We start from the raw sequence: 27,887 nt of genomic DNA on the forward strand, positions 1-27,887 counted from the left end.
ACCCACCAACAAGCAACAGTACCTCCATTACGACAGCTGCCACCCATTCCACATCAAACGGTCCCTTCCCTACAGCCTAGGTCTTCGTGGCAAACGAATCTGCTCCAGTCCGGAATCCCTGAAGCATTACACCAACAACCTGACAACAGCTTTCACATCCCGCAACTACCCTCCCGACATGGTACAGAAGCAAATAACCAGAGCCACTTCCTCATCCTCTCAAACCCAGAACCTCCCACAGAAGAACCACAAAAGTGCCCCACTTGTGACAGGATACTTTCCGGGACTGGATCAGATTCTGAAAGTGGCTCTCCAGCAGGGATACGACTTCCTCAAATCCTGCCCTGAAATGAGATCCATCCTTCATGAAATCCTCCACACTCCACCAAGAGTGTCTTTCCGCCGTCCACCGAACCTTCGTAACCTCTTAGTTCATCCCTATGAAATCCCCAAACCACCTTCCCTACCCTCTGGCTCCTACCCTTGTAACCGCCCCCGATGTAAAACCTGTCCCATGCACCCTCCCACCACCACCTCCTCCAGTCCTGTAACCCGGAAGGTGTACACGGTCAAAGGCAGAGCCACGTGTGAAAGCACCCACGTGATCTACCAACTGACCTGCCTACACTGTGACGCATTCTATGTGGGAATGACCAGCAACAAACTGTCCATTCGCATGAATGGACACAGGCAGACAGTGTTTGTTGGTAATGAGGATCACCCTGTGGCTAAACATGCCTTGGTGCACGGCCAGCACATCTTGGCACAGTGTTACACCGTCCGGGTTATCTGGATACTTCCCACTAACACCAACCTGTCCGAACTCCGGAGATGGGAACTTGCTCTTCAATATATCCTCTCTTCCCGTTATCCACCAGGCCTCAATCTCTGCTAATTTCAAGTTGTCGCCACTCGTACCTCACCTGTCATTCAACAACATCTTTGCCTCTGCACTTCTGCCTCGACTGACATCTCTGCCCAAACTCTTTGTCTTTAAATACGTCTGCTTGTGTCTGTATATGTGTGGATGGATATGTGTGTGTGTGCGAGTGTATACCCGTCCTTTTTTCCCCCCTAAGGTAAGTCTTTCCGCTCCCGGGATTGGAATGACTCCTTACCCTCTCCCTTAAAACCCACATCCTTTTGTCTTTCCCTCTCCTTCCCTCTTTCCTGATGAGGCAACAGTTTGTTGCAAAAGCTTAAATTTTGTGTGTATGTTTGTGTTTGTTTGTGTGTCTGTCGACCTGCCTGCACTTTCATTTGGTAAGTCACATCATCTTTGTTTTTAGATATATTTTCCTACGTGGAATGTTTCCCTTTATTATAATCATATCATTAATTTAAACCCAACAATTACGTTTGTTATTGTCGCTGTTGCATTTCGAAATCTTTCCTGTCGTCTTATTTTCTCTTTATTTTCTCTTTCTGTTTCTACGAGTAGTCTTACTTCGTATTCACCTTCCCCTTTTTACCGTAATACAATTTTATCCCGCCTATATATACTCAATAATACGTGACCCACTTCCAAACCATAACCAAAAAAATTTTATTTTCCGCCTTCAACACTACCGCTGCTATAAAATCCACCGTTTCTAGTTCAATAACAGCTGCTTTCACGTATTAAACAACCATTTCGGCTAGTTCTGATAACTTTCACTTTATTTCCACTTCCGTTTTTCGCACATCACTGATCATTTTTAGCCGCTCCCCACAGGTTTTAACGTCATTATTGCTTCGTCAGACAATTTTTAGCCCCATTTTCGTAATCTTTCACGACAACACCACTCCTTTTAATACATTTACATGTTTTTTCGAAATTTTCCCGAATTTCTCCGTCCTTTAACGTGTTTTAACGGCAACACAACCACCTAACCTTCATGCACATCGCTGTCTACCAACCCAAGTTCACCACAGGATCAACTTAACCAACACTTTTTCGCCTTTTTTCATACCAGATCTCCAGTTACTTTCTAGTTCACCCTTATCTCTCCCCATATATTTTTATCTTTCATTTTCATTTCAACCTCATGTTACACTTTCCACCTTCTAATACCATGTCACCCTCACAACACCCCCACAACGACCCCATTAAGTTTTATTTACATTCCCTCCGCAAACATGCCTTCACCCTAGCCAGATTACGCTCGCATATTTTATTTTCTCAGGCTTGTCTGACATTTGGCATAACCCCCAAAGGCCTCACACTTAAAGTTCCCATTTCTGGCTGCAACCCTTCTTTCCATCAGTCCCTATACCAGTTCCAAACTGAACAATCCATTGCCCTCACCCACCTAATCCTTCACCTACACATCAACTCAGCCAATGAACACACCCGTCAACTCCTATCCTTAATAAAAGTCCTCAATCTTTCCTGTCCCACATCCACACCGGCTATTCAGAGCATCCTCCTACAGGCCAACCGCAAATTAGAACAGCATGCCACCCTTCACCTCAAAAAACTATCCAATCTCCTGGTTTCCCACCTCCAGAAAGGCAACTCACTCACCCTTCACAACGTTTCCAGCAAACCTCAACCACCTCTCATTGCACACAAATCCAGTCTCTCCCATCTACTCAGTCTCCCACTTCCAGCTCCACTCCCTCCAAAACCTCAAAATTCCAATCAACACAATCTGGCACCACAACACCCTAATTCAGTAGTTAACCTTTCCTCCAAACCTCTCTCCCAATCCGAAACCTCTGTCCTATCCAAAGGCCTCACCTTCAGCCCCACTCCCAGATTCAACCAAACAGCCCTCGTCAAAGATTTACTGTCCTACACTCGTACTCTCTGCTGGAAGTATCACTTTGCCATGAAGAAAAATGATCCTAATCCTACCCCTAATGATCCAACTCCCCAAGACACTATCCAAATTGAACTCTGCCTGGAACAGTTCCGTCCTCCGTCACAGCGGCACCCACCTCCTCTTCCTCAAAATCACCCTCTCCAAACCTTCCAGGAATTTCTGACTTCCAGCCTTGCCTCTCAATCCTTCTTAAAAAACTTTAATCCTACTCCCAACATCACCACTGCTGAAGCCCAGGCTATCCGTGATCTGAAGGCTGACCGGTCCATCGTCATTCTTCCGGCGGACAAGGGTTCCACGACCGTGGTACTTGATCGTCGGGAGTATGTGGCTGAGGGACTGCGTCAGCTTTCAGACAACACCACATACAAAGTTTGCCAAGGTAATCCCATTCCTGATGTCCAGGCGGAGCTTCAAGGAATCCTCAGAACCTTAGGCCCCCTACAAAACCTTTCACCTGACTCCATCAACCTCCTGACCCCACCGACACCCCGCACCCCTACCTTCTACCTTCTTCCTAAAATTCACAAACCCAATCATCCCGGCCGCCCCATTGTAGCTGGTTACCAAGCCCCCACAGAACGTATCTCTGCCTACGTAGATCAACACCTTCAACCCATTACGTGCAATCTCCCATCCTTCATCAAAGACACCAACCACTTTCTCGAACGCCTGGAATCCTTACCCAATCCGTTACCCCCAGAAACCATCCTTGTAACCATTGATGCCACTTCCTTATACACAAATATCCCGCACGTCCAGGGCCTCGCTGCGATGGAGCACTTCCTTTCACGCCGATCACCTGCCACCCTACCTAAAACCTCTTTCCTCATTACCTTAGCCAGTTTCATCCTGACCCACAACTTCTTCACTTTTGAAGGCCAGACATACCAACAATTAAAGGGAACAGCCATGGGTACCAGGATGGCCCCTTCGTACGCCAACCTAATCATGGGTCGCTTAGAGGAAGCCTTCTTGGTTACCCAGGCCTGCCAACCCAAAGTTTGGTACAGATTTATTGATGACATCTTCATGATCTGGACTCACAGTGAAGAAGAACTCCAGAATTTCCTCTCCAACCTCAACTCCTTTGGTTCCATCAGATTCACCTGGTCCTACTCCAAATCCCATGCCACTTTCCTTGATGTTGACCTCCACCTGTCCAATGGCCAACTTCACACGTCCGCCCACATCAAACCCACCAACAAGCAACAGTACCTCCATTACGACAGCTGCCACCCATTCCACATCAAACGGTCCCTTCCCTACAGCCTAGGTCTTCGTGGCAAACGAATCTGCTCCAGTCCGGAATCCCTGAAGCATTACACCAACAACCTGACAACAGCTTTCACATCCCGCAACTACCCTCCCGACATGGTACAGAAGCAAATAACCAGAGCCACTTCCTCATCCTCTCAAACCCAGAACCTCCCACAGAAGAACCACAAAAGTGCCCCACTTGTGACAGGATACTTTCCAGGACTGGATCAGATTCTGAATGTGGCTCTCCAGCAGGGATACGACTTCCTCAAATCCTGCCCTGAAATGAGATCCATCCTTCATGAAATCCTCCACACTCCACCAAGAGTGTCTTTCCGCCGTCCACCGAACCTTCGTAACCTCTTAGTTCATCCCTATGAAATCCCCAAACCACCTTCCCTACCCTCTGGCTCCTACCCTTGTAACCGCCCCCGGTGTAAAACCTGTCCCATGCACCCTCCCACCACCACCTACTCCAGTCCTGTAACCCGGAAGGTGTACACGATCAAAGGCAGAGCCACGTGTGAAAGCACCCACGTGATCTACCAACTGACCTGCCTACACTGTGACGCATTCTATGTGGGAATGACCAGCAACAAACTGTCCATTCACATGAATGGACACAGGCAGACAGTGTTTGTTGGTAATGAGGATCACCCTGTGGCTAAACATGCCTTGGTGCACGGCCAGCACATCTTGGCACAGTGTTACACCGTCCGGGTTATCTGGATACTTCCCACTAACACCAACCTGTCCGAACTCCAGAGATGGGAACTTGCTCTTCAATATATCCTCTCTTCCCGTTATCCACCAGGCCTCAATCTCCGCTAATTTCAAGTTGCCGCCACTCGTACCTCACCTGTCATTCAACAACATCTTTGCCTCTGCACTTCTGCCTCGACTGACATCTCTGCCCAAACTCTTTGTCTTTAAATACGTCTGCTTGTGTCTGTATATGTGTGGATGGATATGTGTGTGTGTGCGAGTGTATACCCGTCCTTTTTTCCCCCCTAAGGTAAGTCTTTCCGCTCCCGGGATTGGAATGACTCCTTACCCTCTCCCTTAAAACCCACATCCTTTTGTCTTTCCCTCTCCTTCCCTCTTTCCTGATGAGGCAACAGTTTGTTGCGAAAGCTTGTATTTTGTGTGTATGTTTGTGTTTGTTTGTGTGTCTGTCGACCTGCCAGCACTTTCATTTGGTAAGTCACATCATCTTTGTTTTTAGATATATTTTTCCTACGTGGAATGTTTCCCTTTATTTTATATATATATATATATATATATATATATATATATATATATATATATATATATATATATATAAAAACAAAGATGATGTGACTTACCATTTCCCTCTATTATAACTATATATATATATATATATATATGTGTGTGTGTGTGTGTGTGTGTGTGTGTGTGTGTGTGTGTGTGTGTGTGTGTGTGTGTGTGTGTAAGATGAGCACCATCACTTCCTTCTCAATCTGTCAATAATGTTTATTGGCTGGAGTAAGCATCCTTGACATAAATTCAAGTGGCCTCTCAGGCTTTCAGTACGACCCCTTACCTTATGACGCACATCATCCCTGACGCCTTGTGGGTATCTATCCGTTGCCAACAGCAACAGCATGTGGAGCTAGTAGGTCATAAACAAGGTGCTGATTGGAGGACCAATTTTAATTTCTGAAAAGTCTTTTTTCTGAACACTGAATGGAGACACCCTTTCCATGGAGATGATTTAATGGGTGAGCTGTGGAGACTGCCCAGGGAAGAAACCAAACATGGTAATTCAGTATTCTTAAAAATATTTGAAAGACTGTTATAGATTCAGGCCAAGCATGTTCTGAATGGCTCCTACATATTCTTTGATGGCCTGAAGGCCCTCTTCACTGATGTGCCTAAATAAGTTACTTCTGGTTGAAAGAAGGCTCATTTGAAAAAAAAAAAAAAAAAAAAAATTACACATAAAATCATTCTGTGCAAGGGCCACAAATTTAGACATAGATTATGCAAATGGTCTTCTGTCATTCACCCAGTGACCACAGTAGTGTTAATTCACATAATACAGAGCTGGTACACCAGCGTGTTCAAGAAACCTCTGGAATATGTCAGGGGTGCTGTCTATGCCAAAGGCAATCTGTTATATTGCACGCTTTCAGTAGTGTTCAAGACTAAATTCCTCTATGTGTCTTCAACAAACGTCAACTGAAAATATTTTTCCGCTAGACTGATTTTAGAAAATAGATTTTCTCCTGAAAGTTCATCTGGACAAGACGTTGGATAAGAATAATGTCCACTTGCACATTAATGGTTTACTTGAAGTCTCCACACAACCGAAGAGAGCCCCCAGGCTGCCTAACCTCCACTAATGGGAAGCCAAATTACTTTTGTAAACAGGAGACAAAACCTATTGTTGTCCTAATGCATGTAATTCAGTGTTAACCTCATCCTTAGTGGTCAACAGAATCAGATGTGCTTTGCAAAATCATAGACATCGGCTCTAAGTCAATGCAGACCTGAAAGTCAACAACTTTTCCCTAACCCTCATTTAAGCAGTAGTGCAAATTATTTACAAAGTGTAGCAGTGGGTTCACAATGTTGTGACAAGCTGATGGAGTACACTTCACCATGTATCAATAATCCTAAGGAAGCATATGCATTAAGACCAAAAATTTTCTCAGCCACTAGATTTGCTTCAACCAGAGGTAACAGATTTAAGTGTCTGTCAGGTGCACATGACCCGGAAGTGGTACCTCGTGATGGCAGTAATGACTACATTTTGCTGAACTAGGGATCACCCATACTAAAACACGTGGGCTGGTTAATGGCTGACTGATATGCCAGTATCAACTTATGTGGTGCCACCAAACGATCACTGCTTGACTTTTATTAACTTGAATCAGGTGGAGCTGATACCTGTTACCCCACCAAGCTATGGCATACTTCTGCAATATGACATCTGTGGAAACACTTATAACACACGTCCTCGTACTGTCGACATTCTGTTTTGAGATGCAAGATAAAACAGTTGAAGCAATTTGGAAACCAAATGTATCACTGTGAACGACACATAGTACTAGCTCAGGCTTGTGGAGAGTGATGGTGGGTGAACAGAAATTAGTTGCATCTGTAGAGTCTGTTATGGAAACCTGCTGCACTTTATTGCTGTGGTTCTGGGTCACATGTGAAACAGAAAGTTTACTGAAAAATTTTGCTATACAGCTTGCAATTTTCAAATTCATGCACAGTTCACAGCACTTCAACCATGTAGTGATCACACTGTCTTAAGGTTTGCATGCTGACATCCTTAACACATGAGCAGGCGAGTGGTGTACTTTGTACACATGGGATGAATATCTGGCTTTATGTCACCAAGGCAAGGCAAACATGTATGAACAAAATCACAGTTTTATCTCATTTTAATAAAACTATGATAAATTAAACTTACATTATATGAGCTAAAGCACTGTTTAATTAAAAAATAATAAAATAAATTTTCATTATCTACTCTGTTCCCACAGGCAGGTTTTGCCTCACAGTAATGACCATTAAACAGTGCATTTGCATCGGATCCCAACCAACTGTTTATTCAATTACTAACTATCTCATAGATAACTGCCTCATTGTGGGATTGTGCTGCTAGCTCATAATCTGGGTCATTTTCTTGCATGAATCTTACTTGTTTTCTCACCCTGCTCACTGTTTATTTTATATAACTGCAGCTCTCTTGGATGTATGACACCATTATGTATCATCAACTTAGCTGAAGCAATAATGAACGATACTTATGGGCTCATAATTGTGATACAACAATGGAACAATTCAAAACAGTTTTATTTGTGGTTGTCACACTTTACACATAGGCACACCTGCTCAGTGGTTAAGTGGAGCTATGCAAATCACTACATCACATATCAAATTTTCTATGTATGCTTCACATCACTCAAAACTGAATTGACATGTCCTACTCAGCCCCTACAAATCCACTCTGCAGGAGCCATAACTTATAGCAAGTGACTTGCAGTGTTGTAAGAATTTGAGCGTTGGTACTACTGCATCCATTTTGTGTGAAAAATTGTCTGATAATAAGAAGAATATGTCAGACATTGCATCAGACAGTGTAGCTAACTTTTGAATCAAATTATATAACTCTGGATTTGTGTAGAGCTAAAAGGCCCACTCACAATCTGGATGTGAAGCACAAGTCATTTTTGCTATACTTTGTAGTCTTCTTAAGCCTCATTAAATGGCTGAAATGCCAGGATGGCTGACAGTATCTGTAATACTACTGCGTAGAACTAGTTAGGTGCTTGACTAATTTCTGATACTGGTTTGGCTGTAACTGCCAAAGCTCAAAAATTTTTACATCCATTGTGGTGCTTGGCATATCAAACTTAGACTATCCTGTCACCAATATTAGAACCATCACTTTAGGGTCAATAAACATTTATTGAACACAAAATAAGATTTCTGTAGCAACAGATTATACTCGCTGTTAGTGTAAACAACCAAACACTAATAGTTCTCGACTGAAATTAATGTAGGGCAAGCATGACTACTTTGTTGTATACATAAATGGCAGTTACAATAGTATGCACAGTTCTGAGTAAGTCTTACGGTGATGAAAAACATTCACTCACAAACTAGAACCACGAGAAGAAAATACTGTATTATGCCAGCTTGTGGAGTGCAGTCAACAGACCATCAATCTAGACACACTAGTCCACTGAATCCTGTGTCACCTTCTTGTCTTTCAATTTCACCTGGAACCGGTGGAATCATTTAGCTTGCCTCTTTGAACTGCCAATTTCTTACCACCTAGAATTTACACTTAGAAATGCCCATTGTATAATATTATTTCATTCAAGTCCTTTTATGGATATTCTGATTTGTAATTGGAGGTATTTTTCTTTTCCTTCTTTCAAGCAATTCTTCGTCTTTCATTCTTTTTTTAAAAAATTTTGTCTTCATCTTTCTTTTCCTTTCACTTTTTAAAAAAAGCCTGTAAAAAATTTAGAGAGACTAGAGTTTTCATGCCATTTTATTTGCTTTATGTTTCTCCTAATGATACTCAAGTTGTTCAGTGTCATTAGTTGTCCAGTAAACACAAACTCACTTTCTTACCTTGGTAATGCTAATCATTGTGTGGTACACCACAGTCTGTCAACACACAGTAATTGAACTAACGCAAAAGTAAACATGTATAATAAAAACACAGAAAAGCAGAACTTTAGATTAAAATCCATATGAAACAGCACACACTAAAATAAAATTTGTTCCTCAGATTTTAGCTAGTTAAGAATCTGGAAAATTATGGTGTCTTTCATTCTGTGGTGATACTTTCCTAAGCTCATCTTACAAATCTGTTTTATGTGGTGATGGATTTATTGTACTATACAGCTCATGAAGCTAATTTATGTTTATTAAATTATAAGTGTAGCATTTGCAGTCAATAAAAATAAATAGATTAGGTGTGCCAGTTACAAGAATGTGATAATGTACACCATAATTGCTTATCTTCCACAAAATTTATCTACTCTGAACCATGGCTAAACTGGTGGTAGTTACCTATTACAAAGTTACTTGAGAACTTACTCAGTAATATTTGACCTAAACCAATTAATATTTCACCATCACATACTCAGACTAAAGTGAAAATTGTAATAATCCTATTCTGTTGTGACTGTCTGAGGAACAATTTCTTGGATGTTATCTATTACTTTTTTGGCAAAATGAATATTGATGGACAGACTTTTACAGGGGTACATTTTATATTTCTTTGCCAGATGAGTGTGTGGGCAGGTATCTAGTAACTGGTGACTTTCATGCTGTGTCCTTCAGTGGTCAGCATCCTTGTGCACCCAGTGTTGCTTGTTTGCTGCAGCCAGACTGAGGTGGACCAAATCTTTAGCAGCAGTGGCACATAAAAAAAAGTGCATCCAGTTGAAATATCTCTGAGTTGAATCTCTCCTCCAGAATTCAGCAAAATTCACCCTAGATGTGGCTTTTAATTTGATTGACCAGCTCCACTCTTCATAAAACGCATTTGTATAAAAATGTTCCATCTAAAAGCATCGGAGAGTAATCCTTAGTTTGCTGACATTTCTCCTGGAATCCACATCCTCCTTTCCTGAGTCCCTGACCAAGAAAGAAGAGGGATATTTCACAGTTACAGTGGAACTTTGGAATGCTCACTTGAGGATTACAGTGAGTGAAATGGTTTCTACAGTGTGTCTTTAGGCTGCCATTGTTAGACCACCACAAGTCTGACTACTGTTGAGAAAGAACAGACTATCTGAAGCATAGAAGTTATAAATTTTTTATGTATGTCCTAAGATTTACATTGTTTTATTTCAACTTTCAAAAAGCAACATTACACTCTTCATAATTTGTTCACTGATTTTGTGGAAATGATGGATTGCTACTCATGTGAAGAGGAGACATCGGGTTGCAGACAGGCAAAATAAAAAGACTTCCATACATTTTAGCTTTTGGCCTTCTTCTGAAGCAGAAAACATACACACACACACACACACACACACACACACACACACACACACACACACATTGACACAAGCACAACTCACACTCCTCAGTCAGAGACTGTGGTCATATGTGTGAGAGTTGTGCTTGTGTGAATGAGCATTTCATTGTGCCAGTCTGCTACTCAATGCCTCCTCCATATGGTGAGTAGCAGTGATAGTGTCATTGTTATTCCATCCTGGGCTTTCCATTGTTTAATTTTTATATTAATTTTCCTTCTGGGGTTGTTCCTTTCTTTTTCTGGTGTTACGAGGTTGTTCAGAAAGTAAGTGACCATAATGAGCTGTAGTTTTTTTTTGTTTTTTGAAGGCTGGCAGTACTGAGTGGTTGCGGGAGACCCCTCACCATATCAAGCATCACAGCAACATGGTAGTACATTTTAGTGTCAAATTGCATGAAAGATTTTAGTAAAAAATCCCACCAAGTGCAAGCCATGTTCTGTGATCCGCTTTGCACTAATGAAAAGAATAACACTTACTGAAATTGTTTTGCAAAGCAAAACGATTTACTGTAAAGGTTTATGAATATAACAGGTGTGTTTAAGTAGTGTATGGAGTTGAGTGGAGGTAGAACAAATGTTCATGACAAATAAAGGAGATGTAGACCTCCCATTTTGACTGATGAGTTGGTGTAAAAAAACTGAGGAAACTGTTAGTGATGAAATTTCTGTAGTGTTTCCACAACTTTTGAGAAATCCTTTATAAGAGACACCCACAGAAATGCTGAAATACAGGAAAATGTGCACAAGATGAGTCCCAAAACAGCTGACAAAGCAGCACAAGAAAAATCAGGTCAGTAGCACCCACATATTTCTTGAGTGACTTGAATTGGTAGGTGAGGATTTTATGAGCTCTTTTGTGGTTAGAGATGAAATGTGGGTGGCTCATTACATGCATGAGACAAAAAGACAGTTGTCACAGTGGCATCACATTAATTCCTCTCCTGGCAAAAAAAAATTCAGAACGGCAATAAAAAAAAAATATATATGTGGCCTCATTGTTTGGGACCAAAATCACAAATGCAGTATTCAAAACAAAAAGACGGGAATGCTGACAATCACGTTCTGTCTCCAACCTTTCATATCTGCCTTGCACACTGTCAACAAGACATCTGAAGGTTATACATGCATCAAAAAAAGTTTTGCATCACCTTGATTCCAAGAGTTCTGGAACCTGTACAGAAAATTGGAAAAGAGATCAACATAACCATCATTTCTGCCCTTTTTATTGCTCATGAAAACCACATTGCATGTTGTACTACCATACAGCAAGACCTTCAGAGGTGGTGGCCCAGATTTTTGTACACACCGGTACCTCTAACACCCAGTAGCACGTCCTCTTGCATTGATGCATGCCTGTATTCGTTGTGGCATCCACAAGTTCATCAAGGCACTGCTGGTCAAGATTGTCACACTCCTCAATGGCGATTCAGTGTAGATCCCTCAGAGTGGTTGGTGAGTCATGTCATCCATAAACAGCCCTTTTCAACTATCCCAGGCATGTTCAATAGGGTACATGTCTGGAGAACATGCTGGCCACTCTAGTCAAGCAATGTCGTTAACCTGAAGGAAGTCATTCACAAGATTCGCATGATGGGGACACGAATTGTCATGCATGAAGACAAATGTCTCGCCAATATGCTGCTGATGTGGTTGCACTATCAGTCGGAGGATGGTATTCACATATTGTAGAGTCGTTACAGTGCCTTCCATGACTATCTGCAGCGTATGTCGGCCCCACATAATGCCACCCCAAAACAGCAGGGAACCTCCACCTAGCTGCACACACTGGACAGTGTGTCTAAGGCATTCATCCTGACCAACTCTGACAATTGTCTGATTGAAGGCATATGCAACACTCATTGGTGAAGAGAACATGATTCCAATCCTGAGCGGTCCATTTGGCATGTTGTTGGACCCATCTGTACCACACTGCATGGTGTCATGATTGCAAAGATGGACCTCACCATGGACGTCAGGAGTGAAGTTACAAATCATGCAGCCTGTAGCGCACAGTTGAAGCAATATTCAACATGGTGGCTTTGCTGTCAGAGTTCTCTGAGCCATAATCCATAGGTAGCAGTCATCCACTGCATTTGTAGCCTTGGGTGGCCTGAGTGAGGCATGTCATTGACAGTTTCTGTCTCTCTGTTATCTCCTCCACATCCAAACAACATCGCTTTGTTTCACTCCAAGACATCTGGACAATTCCCTTGTTGAGAGCCTTTCCTGGCACAAAGTAACAATGCGGACATGATCAAACTGTAATATTGACGGTCTAGGCACGGTTGAACTACAGACAAAATGAGCTGTGTACCTCCTTCCTGGTGGAATGACTGGAACTAACTTGATTGGCTGTCGGACCACCTCTGTCTAATAGGTGCTGCTCATGCATGGTTGTTTACATCTTTGGGCAGGTTTAGTAACATCTCTGAACAGTTGAAGGGACTGTGTCTGTGATACAATATCCACAGTCAACGTCTGTCTTCAGGAGTTCTGTGAATTGGGGTGATGTATAACTTTTTTTTATGTATGTATAATCTCTTAGGCACTTCAAGCACTTATTTACAGTCCCAAAGGAATGTTCACCTGTCTGTATAATTTGAAAGCACTTGAAGTTATTACTAACCAAAATGCATCAGATGATCTTTCTCTCCTGGTGAGCTTGAAAAGGATAAAAATAAAAAATATATGTACTGTCCATATCATGTAAATAACTCTAAACATTTCTGTCTTTCCCAGGTGTTTGTATTGATGCAGTTTGATCCAGGGCTTGAGTACAAACCAAACAGAGGGGCACGTGGAAAAGATGACAACTCCTGACTGCTGCTGTGTAGCGCCCTGACCGATGGACCCTACTCCTATATCTAAAACATCATCCTCTTTTGTCTGCACTGGTGACAAATAGAATTTCCTGAAAACAGAGTGCTGTGGCAGATTCAGGGAACACTTGTGATGTTGAATAAGTGGTTTAATATTAGGTACTTTGCTCAGCAATTTGAAGCTAAGGTGCACAGACATTTGTTTTCAGACTGTGCTTTCACACTTAAATACATATTTTTTTAAGTCAATATGTGATATTCTGGTTTTCTTCAGCAATTAATTTTCATAAAATTTTAAAGAAGTGGTGGAGTTTCTCAAATTCATGTTACATTAAATGTAGCATGTACCTTATGTATGCCTTATATGGTTGTGATCTAAGTCAATAAGTCACAGAGAATATAGCTGTTGGTTGATATGTGTGAAAACTGAAGAAAGGTCTAAGTAGCTACTGTGGAAACAGTTTAATATCTATTGCATCTTCACTAAAAGTATGTTTCAGACATGTACTCCCATTTATTTATGATTTATTGGCCACCATTTTTGTTATAGGGAATTGACGTGTCACATAGGAATGTGTTCCTTATATGAATGTGATCACATTATTTTGTGAAAAATTGACTTAGGCCACCATCGAATCTGTATCTCAGTGCTCCATATGTGCAGGCAAAATAATAGGAATAAAGTTGTAGGGGCCATCATTGCCAGGTAGTACTGATTATCCTGGCCTAATTGTAAAGGGCTGCTACATATTGAAGCAATATATACTGACAATTTCAAGAGCCAGTTTTCAGCTCAATATCCGTTCATAATTATAGCGCTTCTTGAAAAGTATTGAACAAGGAAGTTTTACTAAATGTGTTGTTATAATAAAATCTCTAAAATAAAATAAATATTTTGTAGCAAGATGGATTATAAACTATTGTTAAGAAAAGGAATTAATGGCAAATACTTCACTGAGATTTTGTACTTTCATTTTGATATTAAATGTACTTGGAATGAGAACTTCACATGTCTTGTATTCATTTCATAACTGTCATTATTTCATGTTTTGCTAACAACATTTAATCCAAATATTTTGTTGTTTTTCTTCAGATACATTACAGTAATCAGATTATAGCAGCTCCATTAAAAATTTCTGTGTCTCCCTCAGCCTATTAAACTAATTTAAAACTGACTTTACTCTATGAAGTAAATGCTATTCACAATAACTTATTTTATAATTATACACCTCATGAACTAAAGTGTAGTCGAATTATACAATTATTGTAAGTCTACTTCTTGAAATTCATTATGAGATTAAACTGAAATACTGGTGGTTGCAGTGGAAAAATTAAAAATTATTGCATCTAATGAAAGTGCTGTAAAAGAATAGTTTAGTCTCAGATATTTTTCCCCACATTAATCTGTCCTTTGATGCTTACTTCCATAATTATGTTTATGTGGTGGAACATTATATTGAAATTAGAAGAATTCAACACTGCTCTTGGTATATTTTAAATATATGGAGGTTAACACAATTCATTTTCTTTTTCTGAAAAGTTTTTGTTGTGGATGTAACACGAATAATCAGTTGAGATCAGTCTTTCTTTTTAAGCCTTTTACCATCCTACTTTAATATTTAAAAAGTGACTGACGTGGTTAATTCTAATTGATCTATAGAAATTTGTGTAGAATCATTTCACATAAGTTTTAAATGTTTAACAATCAACAATACATGCAACAAATCAAATAACTGCACTGGCATTCACGCTCTTATTCTTCTTCTAGTCTAACTAATTACACATTCTCATAAGCTCACACCCCCCTCCCCCCCCTCTCCACCCCACCCCACCCCCCCCCACACACACCACCCAGAGCGTACATATGCACACACACACACACGTGCACACACACACACACACACACACACACACACACACACTTGTGGCAACAACTGTTTCTATCCACGTTCTCTCTCCCTCTCTCTCTCTCTGTGTGTGTGTGGGGGGGGGGGGGGGGGGGTGCATGTGTATTGAGAGGGAAAGAGAGGGGACTAGAAAAATGCTAATATAATTTTCTGATTTGGTACAACTTGTGTCTCTGAGACATTCATAAAAAATCTGCAAGTAGAAGACTGCCTTTCCTGATTTTTATTTGCTGTTTCAGTACCCTGGAATTTCCTTATCATATTAGTTTTAAACATAATAACTAATAACAGAAGCAGTTTCAATAATGATAAGAAACATCAAAAATATTTGTATTTTCATTAAAAATAAACAAAATCTATTTCAATGGTTTCTGTAATGAATGTAGGAATCCCAGAGACATTTGTCAATAATAGAAAATAACAATAAATTGTTTTACCCTCTGCACTTACTTGGCCTATACAGTTGTCCAGTGAGTTAATAAATCTAAACAAACATTCATCAGATAATGCTAAATATTACTGTTCACCTTGAATGGTGTATGATTTATGGTTTAATTTTAAAAAATATAAACTAAAATATGAACTCATCCAGAACAGATTTTCTGCTAAAACTAAACAGAATTTTTATATTAACTAAGAAACACTGCTAATTTAGCATGAGAATTATTTGGAATGAAAGTGAAATACAGCACAAGAATCAGATAGCAACAATTAATGATAAAACTCTCGAGAACTGGCTGTAAACAGGAGTTTATTACTGACTGTGTGATTTAAATACAGGGAAAAACTGCATTTAGAAATTTTCTGGAAATAGCTTATCAAAGGGGTTTTGTTTCAATATTACACTATTTCCATTCTTCTCTCTTATAACCAATTTAAATTGTTCAGATAGATGTTACTCTATGATTGAAGGTTAGAATAGATTAGATTAGATTTACTTTCATTCCAATTGATCTGTAGTGAGGAGGTCCTCCAGGATGTGGAACATGTCAGAATGCTTATTGGTCTTGTTGCTATAGTTTTGCATTACAGAAAGGAAATACATGTAAAACAGATAAACAGAATGTTTGTCATAAACTAGTTTCTTATTGTAATTATTTCCCAAGCTGTATTCCATTTATCCATATTTTTGACAGAGTATTCCATATCATTTGTTCAGTCATGTAAGCAGTGTTGACATTCGGCTTTGGTTCAAACCACAACGGCTTTCATACTGAGATGGTGATTTCCTTTTGAGTTGTACACTATTGACAAAAATATTTGGTTGGGTTTCTATTTCCAAGTACTGTGGGAAATGACTGTCAGCAACATGTCACAGCTGCAACTTCATTTTTTTGAAGTGCATGCTTTTTTAAATACATATTTTAGTAGAAAAGGTTACAGTAAAGTATTTGCCATAAAATTTTTATATATCTGCTGTTAAGCCATTAACCTCATTGTTTGGCTCTAAACATGTTAATAATTATGAAATACTCTACTTTTGTTAACAATTAATATGTAAAAATGCTTGTGAAATTATATAAGAATGAAATTATTGTGTGCGTGTGTGTGAGGTTGAGTGAGTGTGTTCGCAGATGTATGTTTTTATACAAGTACAACGCTCAAATGCTCACACACAGGGTTGTATGTTACAGAGTAATTTGTTATCATATGTAAATATTCCCGCTAGTGTAAGGTTGCAGCTCTGGACTTGTTTTAATCTCTGAAATTTGTAATAATCAGCTGCTGAAGTTCTGTGCTTGTGTATTAGGTGCACACTGTATTATTTTCTGTTATTGATGACAGTTGGGTGTACTGTTATGCATTTTAACTGAAGGCCTAATGTCAAGAATGTCACCTTTATAAATCATTACTAAAAACTGCAAATACTGCAAGTTCATCTAAATTGTTGTTACTTGTCTATGTAAATAATAGGCAGGTAGTCTCATTATTGAGCACTGAATTAATATTCTGAAATATTTTTACACATTCAAGCAACTCAGGACTCTTTTATTGGTGGAATTTTGAGTGAAATTGTAATTAACAATAAAACTGAAATTCATTTTCTGCTAAGAGACTTAGCACTAGCAGAGATCTGCATTTCCTACAGGTTACCTGCTGCTTAAAGTAAGGGTGTTTTGGTCATTTGATTTTATCTTCTAATGAAGGATACTGTGCGTGGGACAATGTAGTGTACTTGGTTGTAACAAAATGCCCTTTTTCTGTAAATGGTTAACCAAATGTCACACTTAACTTTTGGTAATCATTATAAAACATTAAAGCCAGACAGGATTTTTTTCTGCATTTGATGCGGTGTTATTTTCCTGCCATAGACCTCCTTAATAAATCTAGAATGTCGTATTACCTCAAACAAACAATGAAATTGAGAGCTGTTCATGATAAGAAATGAAAACATCTGTGGGCAATGGTACAGAGTTCTTCTTCACATTGGGTAGCTGTTTGTAAAGCATTCTCATGGATATATATGTGCCCATCAATCAAATATTATAACTTTAGGCATGGTGACATGCATGAAAATGGATCATCATCAGTTTTATTTAAATTGCTTCATATATGTTAAGAAACTTGTAAATTTACTTTCTCAACTAACTATAGAAGCTACAGTGGCAAATTCCCGTTTTATGAGTTAGTGTGAGTCTGAATAGTTGACAATATTTTTCAGTGGTGCTAATTTCCTTTTCTCATTATAAACAGAATAAAGCAAAATAAATGAAACAGTTTACATGGCTTTTTGAAAATAAATAAAGTGGAAGTTTTTGCTTCACATTTCAGTCATTCCTCTGGGTGAACAGTAGCAGCAGTTGACGGACATGTTTATTATTCAGACTTGAAGTTTTTACTGTTCGTATTCTGGGGGTTGCAGTAGGGTATGAGGAATGAAGAGTGACTTATTAGTAAGATGTATTCCACTCCATTTTTAATCCATGTTTTAATGCTAATTGAAACGTTATGTAAAATTAATCTTTTTTTTTTTTAAACCAGTTCTTATAAAGTGATTTGTATTCTGGTGTAACTTCTGGGTAACTTGTATCTCAGTATTGAGAATGAAAGCATAAATTGCTTTGAAAGTCTTCCAGAAGAACAGAATTTCTTAAGAAAGTGGAGAAGATTGTTGTAAATTACTTGTTGACCAAAAAAAAAAAAAAATCTACTGCAGTGAACTGTAATATAGTACAGTTTTACATACTGGTGAATTTATATGATCCATATTTTATTCAGTTGACTGTGATAAAAATTTATTGCAGTTTTTCAGTTTTTAGTACCAATTTAACTATAATGCTAATGTTCAGATCTTCTGCAGTATGATTTAAAGCAATTTAACATAATTCTCATAGCAATCTTGTGTGTGACTTCTTAACTACTAAAATGTTTATTTGGAATTCATGTATGTGAGCATTAAGTCTTTACCTACAATCATCTATGAAGACATTTTTATCTGTATTTTTGGAATAAACTAGGTCTGATTTGCTATTACAGGACTCACTGTTACTGGTGTGTATTTTACAAAATATATTCTACACTGGTGTGAATATTTTACACAAGAGTGTGGTTCTTTTGGGCCTGTGGTCCTCTACAAAATATTAGTGACCTTGTGAATTGACTTGAACTTGTTGAGGCTGTAGCAAAATGCTTTATAAATCCAAAGTGATATTTTTTGTGCTAAAGTGTGTGTTCTTTCAATGTAACTTTGAGAAAATGGAAGCTAAGTTTAAATATCTTATCACTGTAAATGAGTGTAAGCTATTTCACCTGTGTGTCTTGTTGAATTTGGTGATCAATTCATCACCTCAATTTTTATTACTCATGTGCATTAATTCAAGTTGAAATATTTCTTTTATATATTTTTGTGCAATGTGTCATTTTAGTAAGAGTTAATACAATTGTTACTGTTGCAGTTCTTTTTGTATGCAACCATAAAACTCTGTTTGACATGATTCCTAAATTTTACCACCACGTCTTTCTCTATGAATCAAAATAAGAAATGTGATTAGTAGAGAATGGACATGCAAGTAAGATTTCTTATTCCTGCATTTAGCTCTTTAGTTAGTCTGTCAGTATGTAAGGCATGGTCATTGAAACTGATTAACTTTTAATTCAATTTTCCCCCCTCCTGTTTTACTTGCAATATCAATTTTTGATTCAGTTAGAGAATTGTGCTAATATTGTTAGAACTGTTTTACATGTGGTTGGTTCAGATTATGAGTTGGGAAAGCTATCATTTTTCTCCCGGAAATTTTAAAATTATATAAGCAGGACTCACAGCCACAAAGTTGCTTATGTGCATCACTCACCATTAATTAAAATTGAGTGCTGTGTGCACATTCAATTATCACACACTACCAGTTTAATGGATAACTACTGTACATGCAGTGGGTGTGTAATTAGGAATTTAAAAATATTCACAGTAGATAAGGGTTTCTAGAATTTGATAATCTTTTTGTTTTTAATTGAATGACAAATCATACATTCAATTCATAAAATCATACATTTTTATTTAAAAGTTGTTGATTATTTGTAAGGGCCTGTTTCTTCCTTATTTAGAAATTTCTGTTTCTCTGTTTATCACTGAACAGTAAAATTGCCTATTATTTTTAAATTCCTCACATTTTGCTGGAAATAGAGTAACTTATGTCTTATGGAGATAATAAAAAGGAATATGTCTGTGGTTCCTGCTCACAAATGAGATGTCATTTAACATTAAGTTGTTGTCAGAATCATAACTATTGATAATGGATATGACAGTTCAGTTATTATTTTTTTTTTTACTCTTAAATAGTTTAAACCATTGGCACTAGTGCACTATTCTTACACACACATTTTAAAAATGTATGTGTGTAACAAAAAACTTCATAGTCCTGCAACTAGTAAAGAGAAGAAATATAACAGCAAAGTTATACACCCCATTCTAAGTATTTATTATTTGTCTAGTTATTTATTTTTCAAGAAAAATCATATTTATTAATAATTTGATTTAAATTGCTAACATATTGAAGTGCCTCAGAAAGAAGGAGCTTTTCAGACTCCACTTTAAGTGTACTGCTTGAACAACTGACAGGCTTTCTATTTTGCTGAAATGTTTGATATACATGAAACACTTCAATGTACGCACTCGGATTACTATGACAGCTACAAACACTCAACAGCATTGTCATCTAGTAGATAGAGAAAATAAAATTTCAGTTTTGGAGTTTATCACTAATCAGTTTTGTTAATTTTATGCTGCAGTTCATTGTATTTCTTTTAAGTACTCACAGACAGTTCTAGCAGATGGTTCACACAAAAATTGTGCATTACTCATGGGACTACATACATTTTAATATAACAAAATGTGTTACATGTATATCAATCTATTTAGCACATTGTTATCAAATAGTGCTAAATACAGTAAAATTTACCCTTTCTAACTGGGATTGGGAGCTTATGACTGGTCCATAAATATTCCATTTGTTCTAGAAATGGTTACACTGTTGAAATTGTGGGGTGAGTTTGTAATATTTAAAAGAGCTGTGCTATATAAGAGAAAAGAAAAGAGAAAATAATATTGTAAATAACTCATTGTGATATGATTGGCCATAATACAAAACTTATCTTCTAAATAAACTACATTTAATTTTTCCCTTGCACCTGAAAAATCAGAAACATGAAAATTGAGAAGTAACATTAACATGACGTTACAAAAGTTGAAAACTCTGTACATGAATAGAGCAGACATTCATTTCACCAAGAATAGTATCATCTTACCTTGGTTTGACTTTAACATTGTTCCATTATATTTGTATTATAAACTTAATTCAACCTCAGAATGCTTTTTAACCATGAACACACTGGTCTGGAGCTAAGAAATTATGATAATGGAAAGGACAGAATGGAATAACAACTTGGAAAGGATGGATTAGTACTCACCACACAGAGAACACATTGTGTTGCAGACAAGCACAATCATAAAGAATACTAGAAATATTTCAGCTTGTGGATAAACTTCTTCCTCAGAAATACAGGGTGAGGCATAAATGATGAACGGTTTCCAAATGAACAATACATTGGTTTTCAAATGAACAATACATCATTAGGAGTGTTTCAAAAAAATTTTAATTACAGAATAACACTCAAATAATGTTGCCATTTAACAAAATTAATGCTTGAAAACAACATCTCTCAGTTGACAGCTGTATCCAGCGATGCACGTCTCAAGGCACTCTCAGAAGTTGGCTTCAACTCTCTGCAACATGCCTCTGTCTATTTGGACGATTTCCACATGAACAGCTTCCTTCTTCAAGTGTACGTGGTTTATGCATGTACACACATGATTTGAGGTAACCCCACAAATAGTAGTCACACATGGATAGGTCAGTGGAACGAGGAGGCCAATGAATGTCCCCGAACTGGGAAATAACTCTACCACGAAAAACAGTCTTAATTGCTTCCATAGTCAATCTTGCCGTTTGAGCTGTAGCTCCATCCTGCTGAAACTACACTTGCCGGATAGGAATACATTTTCTTCTTAATTCAGGTAGGAAGAATTCAGTGATCATCTCTCTGTATTGTTCAGAGGGTAAGGTTACAGTGTTCCCATTCTCGTCTTGGGAAAAGTATGGACCAATAACATCTGTACCTGTCACAGCACACCAAACTGTCACCCTAGGATTATGTAATGCTTTCTCATGCAGTAGTTTTGGGTTTTCACTGGCCCAGTAATGACAGTTCTGCTGACTTACCATTCCTTTCAAATGGAAATGAGCTTCATCACTCAATCAAAATAATGTTGTCATTTTGCTCAAATAAGGCCTCCATTTCTCGGGCAAAATTTAGCCGCTGTTCATAATCTCTTGGGTTTAATTTTTGCACAATGGCCATTTTGTAAGGATGAAAGTTTAGGTTAGTATGCAAAATACAACTTACCGAGCGATTACTGATATGCTGCTCAGCCGAGTGTCTTCTAGCAGATCAACCAGGACTACGGAGTATGGCTTACTGAACTCTTTCCACATTTTCATGTGTCCGAACTGAGCGAGGAGCTCCTGGTAGTTTTTTGTTCATAACTGTTCCTCATTTTCAAAATGATTCTACCCAATGTAAAATGGTGTTACGGGTGGGAACACTTATCATGTCTAGTGAGATTGAAATGGCAACAAAACTCACACTGTACTGCAATGATAGCCTCACTATTGTGCACAAAACTATCATAGCTAAACAGACGATGTTGCACAGTCCACAGCTCCATGACCTTGACTAAACAGAATTTCAGGTGCTAACAATCACGTTACCAAATCACTCTTCCCACTCTGACCGCCTGAGCCAGAATACTAGCTGTTTTAAAAATGTTCATTCTTTCTGCCTCATCCTATAGATAGCATACACATTGCACAAGGACAACACACAAACAAATGCTCACTCTACCCAGGCACTAAAGCCCAACTGTGGCAGTGTCTGATGCAACGGCAGTCCAGCTGGGGTGTGTAGAGCGATGGTGAGAAAGAAGTATGGGTTGAGTGGGGGATGGATTCAGGGTAGGGGTGGGGGAAGATGTTAGTGCTGTCTGTGGGGACAGGATAGATCTGCTATGTGTAGCATTTGGGAGTTATGTTGGGGAAAGGGGGGGGGGGGGGGTGGGGGGGGAAGGTGAAGGAGAGAAGTAAATAAGGGGAAAGCCTATCCCAGTCCCTCAGAACCTCAACACCTTCTCCGTCATATGCTTCACCTGGTCCTCATCAGCTAAGCAAGCCTCCTTCCTCAATGCTTTCTCCATCACAAGGATGGCTACATCAGTACCACTGTCCACTTCAAACCTACCAACCACCAACATACTTCCTCTTCAACAGTTGCCACCCATTCCAAGATGTCCATTCCATCCAGTCTAGTGACCCTTGGACACAGCATTGGTGGTGACAACCATCCTCTCTCTAAATATGCCAAGGGTCTCACTGAGGCCTTCACAGACTGAAATTACCCTCCCATCCTTGTACGGAAACAGATCTCCTATACCTTATCTCTTCAGTCACCTTCCACATTCCCACCATCCAGCCACAAAAGAGCATTACTCTCATGACGCAACTCTCATGACTCAATATTACCAAGGGCTGAAGCAATGAATCACATTCTCCACTACCGTTTGGATTATCTCTCATAAACTCCCCATCCCCTACTACATGGTCATAAAGTCTAACAAGCTGTCAGTCTGCATGAATGGCCATTGCCAAACTGTGACCAAGAGATACCAGAACCACCAAGTTACTGAACATGCCACCCAACATGGTATGCTTCACTTTAATGGCTGCTTTACAGTCTGTGCCATCTGGATTCTTCCCACCAACACCAGATTTTCTGAATTTCACAGGTGTGAACTCTTTTCTACAACATATTCTTTGCTCCCATAAACTGCCTCAAGACCTCAACCTCTGCTAGCTGTTTCCTCCACTGCCTATCCCTTTCCCTGCTCCCACTCCAGTACTATACATGCCTTCTATCCTGCCAACACATATACATAGCCCTTCCCTCTTCTCTGCTTCTTTCCTTTTTCCTCTACCTCTTCATCCCCCTCTGCATGTCCCCACCAACCTCTACTTCAACCCTACACTTATCCCTTTTGTGACTCTCCTTCTCCATTTCCTCACACTTTTAAATTATCTGCAAATACCATTGCTTTCATATTTTCACCTACTATTCACACTGCCACTCATGTCATTATCTCCTCTGGGGCAGTGATGAAAAGTGGAAAGGATAGTGGACTCCCATTCTTCATCCCATTTATCTGTTCAAATCTGTCGGTCTTCTCTTCTCCTGCTTTTACACAACTCACATTATTTTTCTTCTAGTCAGACATCCAATTATTCCTTTCTGAAGTGTTTCCCAGATCGCACTTCTTTTCACAGTATCACACACCTTCAAAGTGTCCAGGAACACTATTACTGAATCTTTACCATCTTCGTGATGCTCCTCTTGGAGCTGCCTTGCAATAAAAAATTAGATCCATTATTGACCTTCCTGGTCTCAACCCATATTCTTCCTCTCTCAGTCCTCCTCCCACTATCTTCCATACTCTCTTTCTGAGAACCTTCTTAAATACCTTGACAGCATGACACATCAAACTAACTCCATGACACATCAAACAAACTCCGCTATAATTCTGACATTGTTTTGTGCAACCCTTCTGAGGAATTAGTTCTATGGTTCCTTTTTCCAGCCTTAAGTGGTCCTTTTTTTCCCTACTAGTCCAATTAGTGAAGACCGAAAAGGGTCAAGTAGAGGAAAAAAATCATGTAGTGGCAAACTTTTGTATGCTGGTAGGAGGGAGTATAAAGAACAACATAAAAGGGGTGTGTGTGGGGGGGGGGGATTATATGTCACTTTTTATGTTATTCTTGAGTAACTAAGAAATGGCACCTTCTAGCAAAAATGTTTCCCCAAGCAAAATTAAACTACATCAAATTTCCTACAAAATAGGTCCTATTCATGTCCTTTTTTTTTTTTTTTTTTTTTCCCCCCCCGGATCTAATAGTTTCCACAATGCAGTAGCTGGAAAAATCACTGATTATTATAAATAGTGTTTAATGAAATAAGTTTACTGTTTACTATTAAGTGAAGTAGGTTAAGAACAAATACGAAATGTGTGTACCATATCCAAGTGTAGTGAAGCCACATTACGGGATAAATTGTGTTCTGGTGATGTAACAGCATGGAGGGGGCGGGAATGTAGGATAGTAGCACAAGGGAAGGCAAGTCACCAGGTTGTGGTCATACATTCCCCTCCATTGTAGGTCTGCAGACTGAAGAGTGAGCAGATAATACCTCACTCTATCTACCACACTACATCATGAGAAGCAACTACAGTGTGTTTCACAAAGTTATACCAACTCTATGCAGTGACACCTTATGAATAAATTGTGTGCAGACATGCCTGCGTGTGTTTATTTTCCACAGATTGCATCAACACGACATGGAGTGCAGATATGAGTTACTAATAATGCTAATGCAAGGAATACATGTGGACACAGTCTACATAAAACTCTGCACACTGTTCCACATTTCTAGATGGAAAACTGGTTCTTAATCATCCTGTACAACAGCTGTAACATTCTTCTGGGGAAGGCATCTTCACCACCATGAGCACTGCTCACTTTTAATTTTGCAGAATATCCCTCCTCAGAGTTTCGTGCCCAGTTCTCAAACATGAGTTTTTCAATTTATTAAATGAGTACTTATTTGCGTTAAGTGAACTATTATGTAGAAAAGTTCAACAGCTGGAGCTGTCAATTATCTGCCATATTGAAGAGCCTATCCCAAATGTAACGTGTTGTCAGAAGATAATCAACCATGTTGATTTCATTGCCTCCACTGTCACAGTCTGAGTTACTTTTCACAGAATGAGGGGTATGGATTGCATCACCTCCAATTCAGCTCTTCCAGAAGCTTAAATTGCCTCCCTCTGCAACAGAAATAGGTGACATATGTGTTCTGGAACTTCAGACATTTCAACATGAGTCAATCAAAGCATTACAGCAGATTACTGTCCTAGATTTGAATGTGATCAGTCCCATCCCATCAGACATATTGGCACCCACCTTGGAAGATATACTGTGGATGTGTGGTAAGTGTTTCCATTCAGTGCAGCTCACACTACAAGCGCCATCAATGCCTGAATGGAAGGCATTTATGCAGTCTACCAGTAATACAGCTAATGATGATGGGAGTACAGGAACCCTCTGGTCAGTCATTAACTCACCACTAAGTGACTACAAAACAACAAAACAGGTTAACAAGACCCTGTCAACTATAGACAAAAGCATGGTGACATTTACGAATCCAGTCCCTTTATCACCAACACTACAAGGATCACTGATGACATCACAATTGTTAAGTTATACACTTCTTAGCCATTCTATACAGAAACATAATTTTACATAAATGTTCACTTAACTGCAAATAAGTACTCATTTAATAAACTGAAAATAATTCCACTGCATAAATGTGATCTCAGTGAAACTATTTTGCCTGTTCACGTAAGAGAACTGAACAGGAAATATTATCTGTCCATAAACTGAAATGCAAAGAGAACATTACCTTTTCCAGAGGAATGCTACAGCTGCCACATAGGATGACCAAGAATCAGTTTCCCTATAGCTCTATAAAACAGTGTGCAGAGATTTACATAGATTATGTCCATATGCATTTCTTACATTGGTACTATTAGTAATTAATATCTATATTCCATGTACTGTTAACACACTTTACAGAAAATAAACACCCCGGCCATGAATGGTTTGTTAGTTAGTTACAACATTATGAAAATGGCAGACTGCTGCTCACCACACAGAGGAGAAATTGAGTTGCAGACAAGCACACTAAAAAGACTGCTAAACTTGTGAGTTTTTGGTCAAAAGACCTTCTTCTAAAGTAGACGATACACACATATTCACGCAACCACAACTCACACACACATGACCACTCTGTCTCCGGTCACAGAGGCAAGACTGTGAGCAGCTGCACACAATGGAACAAGCAATCTGGGTGGAGTAGGGGGAGGGATAGCAGGACAGGGGTGGGGAATGGTAAAGAGCTGTGTAGGAGGGCAACTAGGTAGTCAGGATGATAGACAGGGATTGGAGGGGGGAGCAGATAATAAGAGAAGTGCTGGAATGGGAGCAGGAACCGGAACAAGAGGTTGAAGAACAGGGACTAACAAAGTTTGAGGCAAGCGGGGTTATGGTGAAATATGATATATTGCAGAGAGAGTTCCCAAATGCGCAATTCAGAAAAGCTGTTGTTGGTAGAAAGGATCCAGATTGTGCAGGCTGGGAAGCCGTCATTGAAGTGAAGAGCATTGTGTTGGCCAGCATGCTCAGCAACTGGGTAGTCCATCTGGCTTTCGATCACAGTTTCAGTAGCCATTCATGCAGGCAGACAGCTTGATGGTTGTTATGGCTGCATAGAGTGCAGCTCAATAGTAGCAGCTTAGCATGTAGATCGCATGACTACTTTCACAGGTAGCCCTGCTTTTGATGAGATAGGTGATGCTTGCGACTGGATGGGAGTGGGTGGTGGTGGGATGTTGTAGGCACAGATCTTGCATCTAGGTCTGTTACAGGGATATGAGCCATGAAGCAAGATGCTAGGAGCAGGAGTGGGTGAGGACATTTCGTAAATTCAATGTGTAGCAGAATACCAGGGGTAGGATATACCTCATTTCAGTGCATGATGTGAGGTAGTTGAAACCATGGCACAGAATGTGGTTCATTTGTTCCAGTCCTGTGTGACACTGAGTCATGAGGAGAATGATATTTATGGCTGGAAGTCTGGACTCTGGGAGGTGGTGGATGACTGGTGAGATAAGGCATGGGAGATGTGTTTCTGTACAAAGATTGGTAGGCAATCTCAATCTGTGAAAGCCTCAGTGAGACCTTTGTTATATTTGGGGAGTGACTGCTCATCACAACAGATGTGACAACAAAGGGTGGCTAAGCTGTATGGAAGGGACTGCTTGGTACGGAATGAATGGTATCTGTCAAGTGGGAGGTATTGTTGGTAGTTGATAGGTTTTATATGGATGGAGGTACTG

General features: G+C 39.3%; 1 protein-coding gene across 1 annotated transcript in view; it reads left to right on the plus strand.

Annotated features, from left to right (window-relative positions):
• Positions 1 to 15,234, plus strand: part of LOC126462459 (calcium-activated potassium channel slowpoke) — a 915,336-nt gene extending 900,102 nt beyond the window's left edge. The window contains exon 29 of the mRNA XM_050096074.1: positions 13,348 to 15,234. Coding sequence (XP_049952031.1) covers positions 13,348 to 13,428 — 81 coding nt within the window. The 3' untranslated portion in view covers positions 13,429 to 15,234. The remainder of the gene's footprint in view (positions 1 to 13,347) is intronic.
• Positions 15,235 to 27,887: the final 12,653 nt, after the last annotated feature.

Source organism: Schistocerca serialis, chromosome 1 (genome assembly GCF_023864345.2).
Source record: "Schistocerca serialis cubense isolate TAMUIC-IGC-003099 chromosome 1, iqSchSeri2.2, whole genome shotgun sequence".
In the NCBI taxonomy this organism is placed as follows: Eukaryota; Metazoa; Arthropoda; class Insecta; order Orthoptera; family Acrididae; genus Schistocerca; species Schistocerca serialis.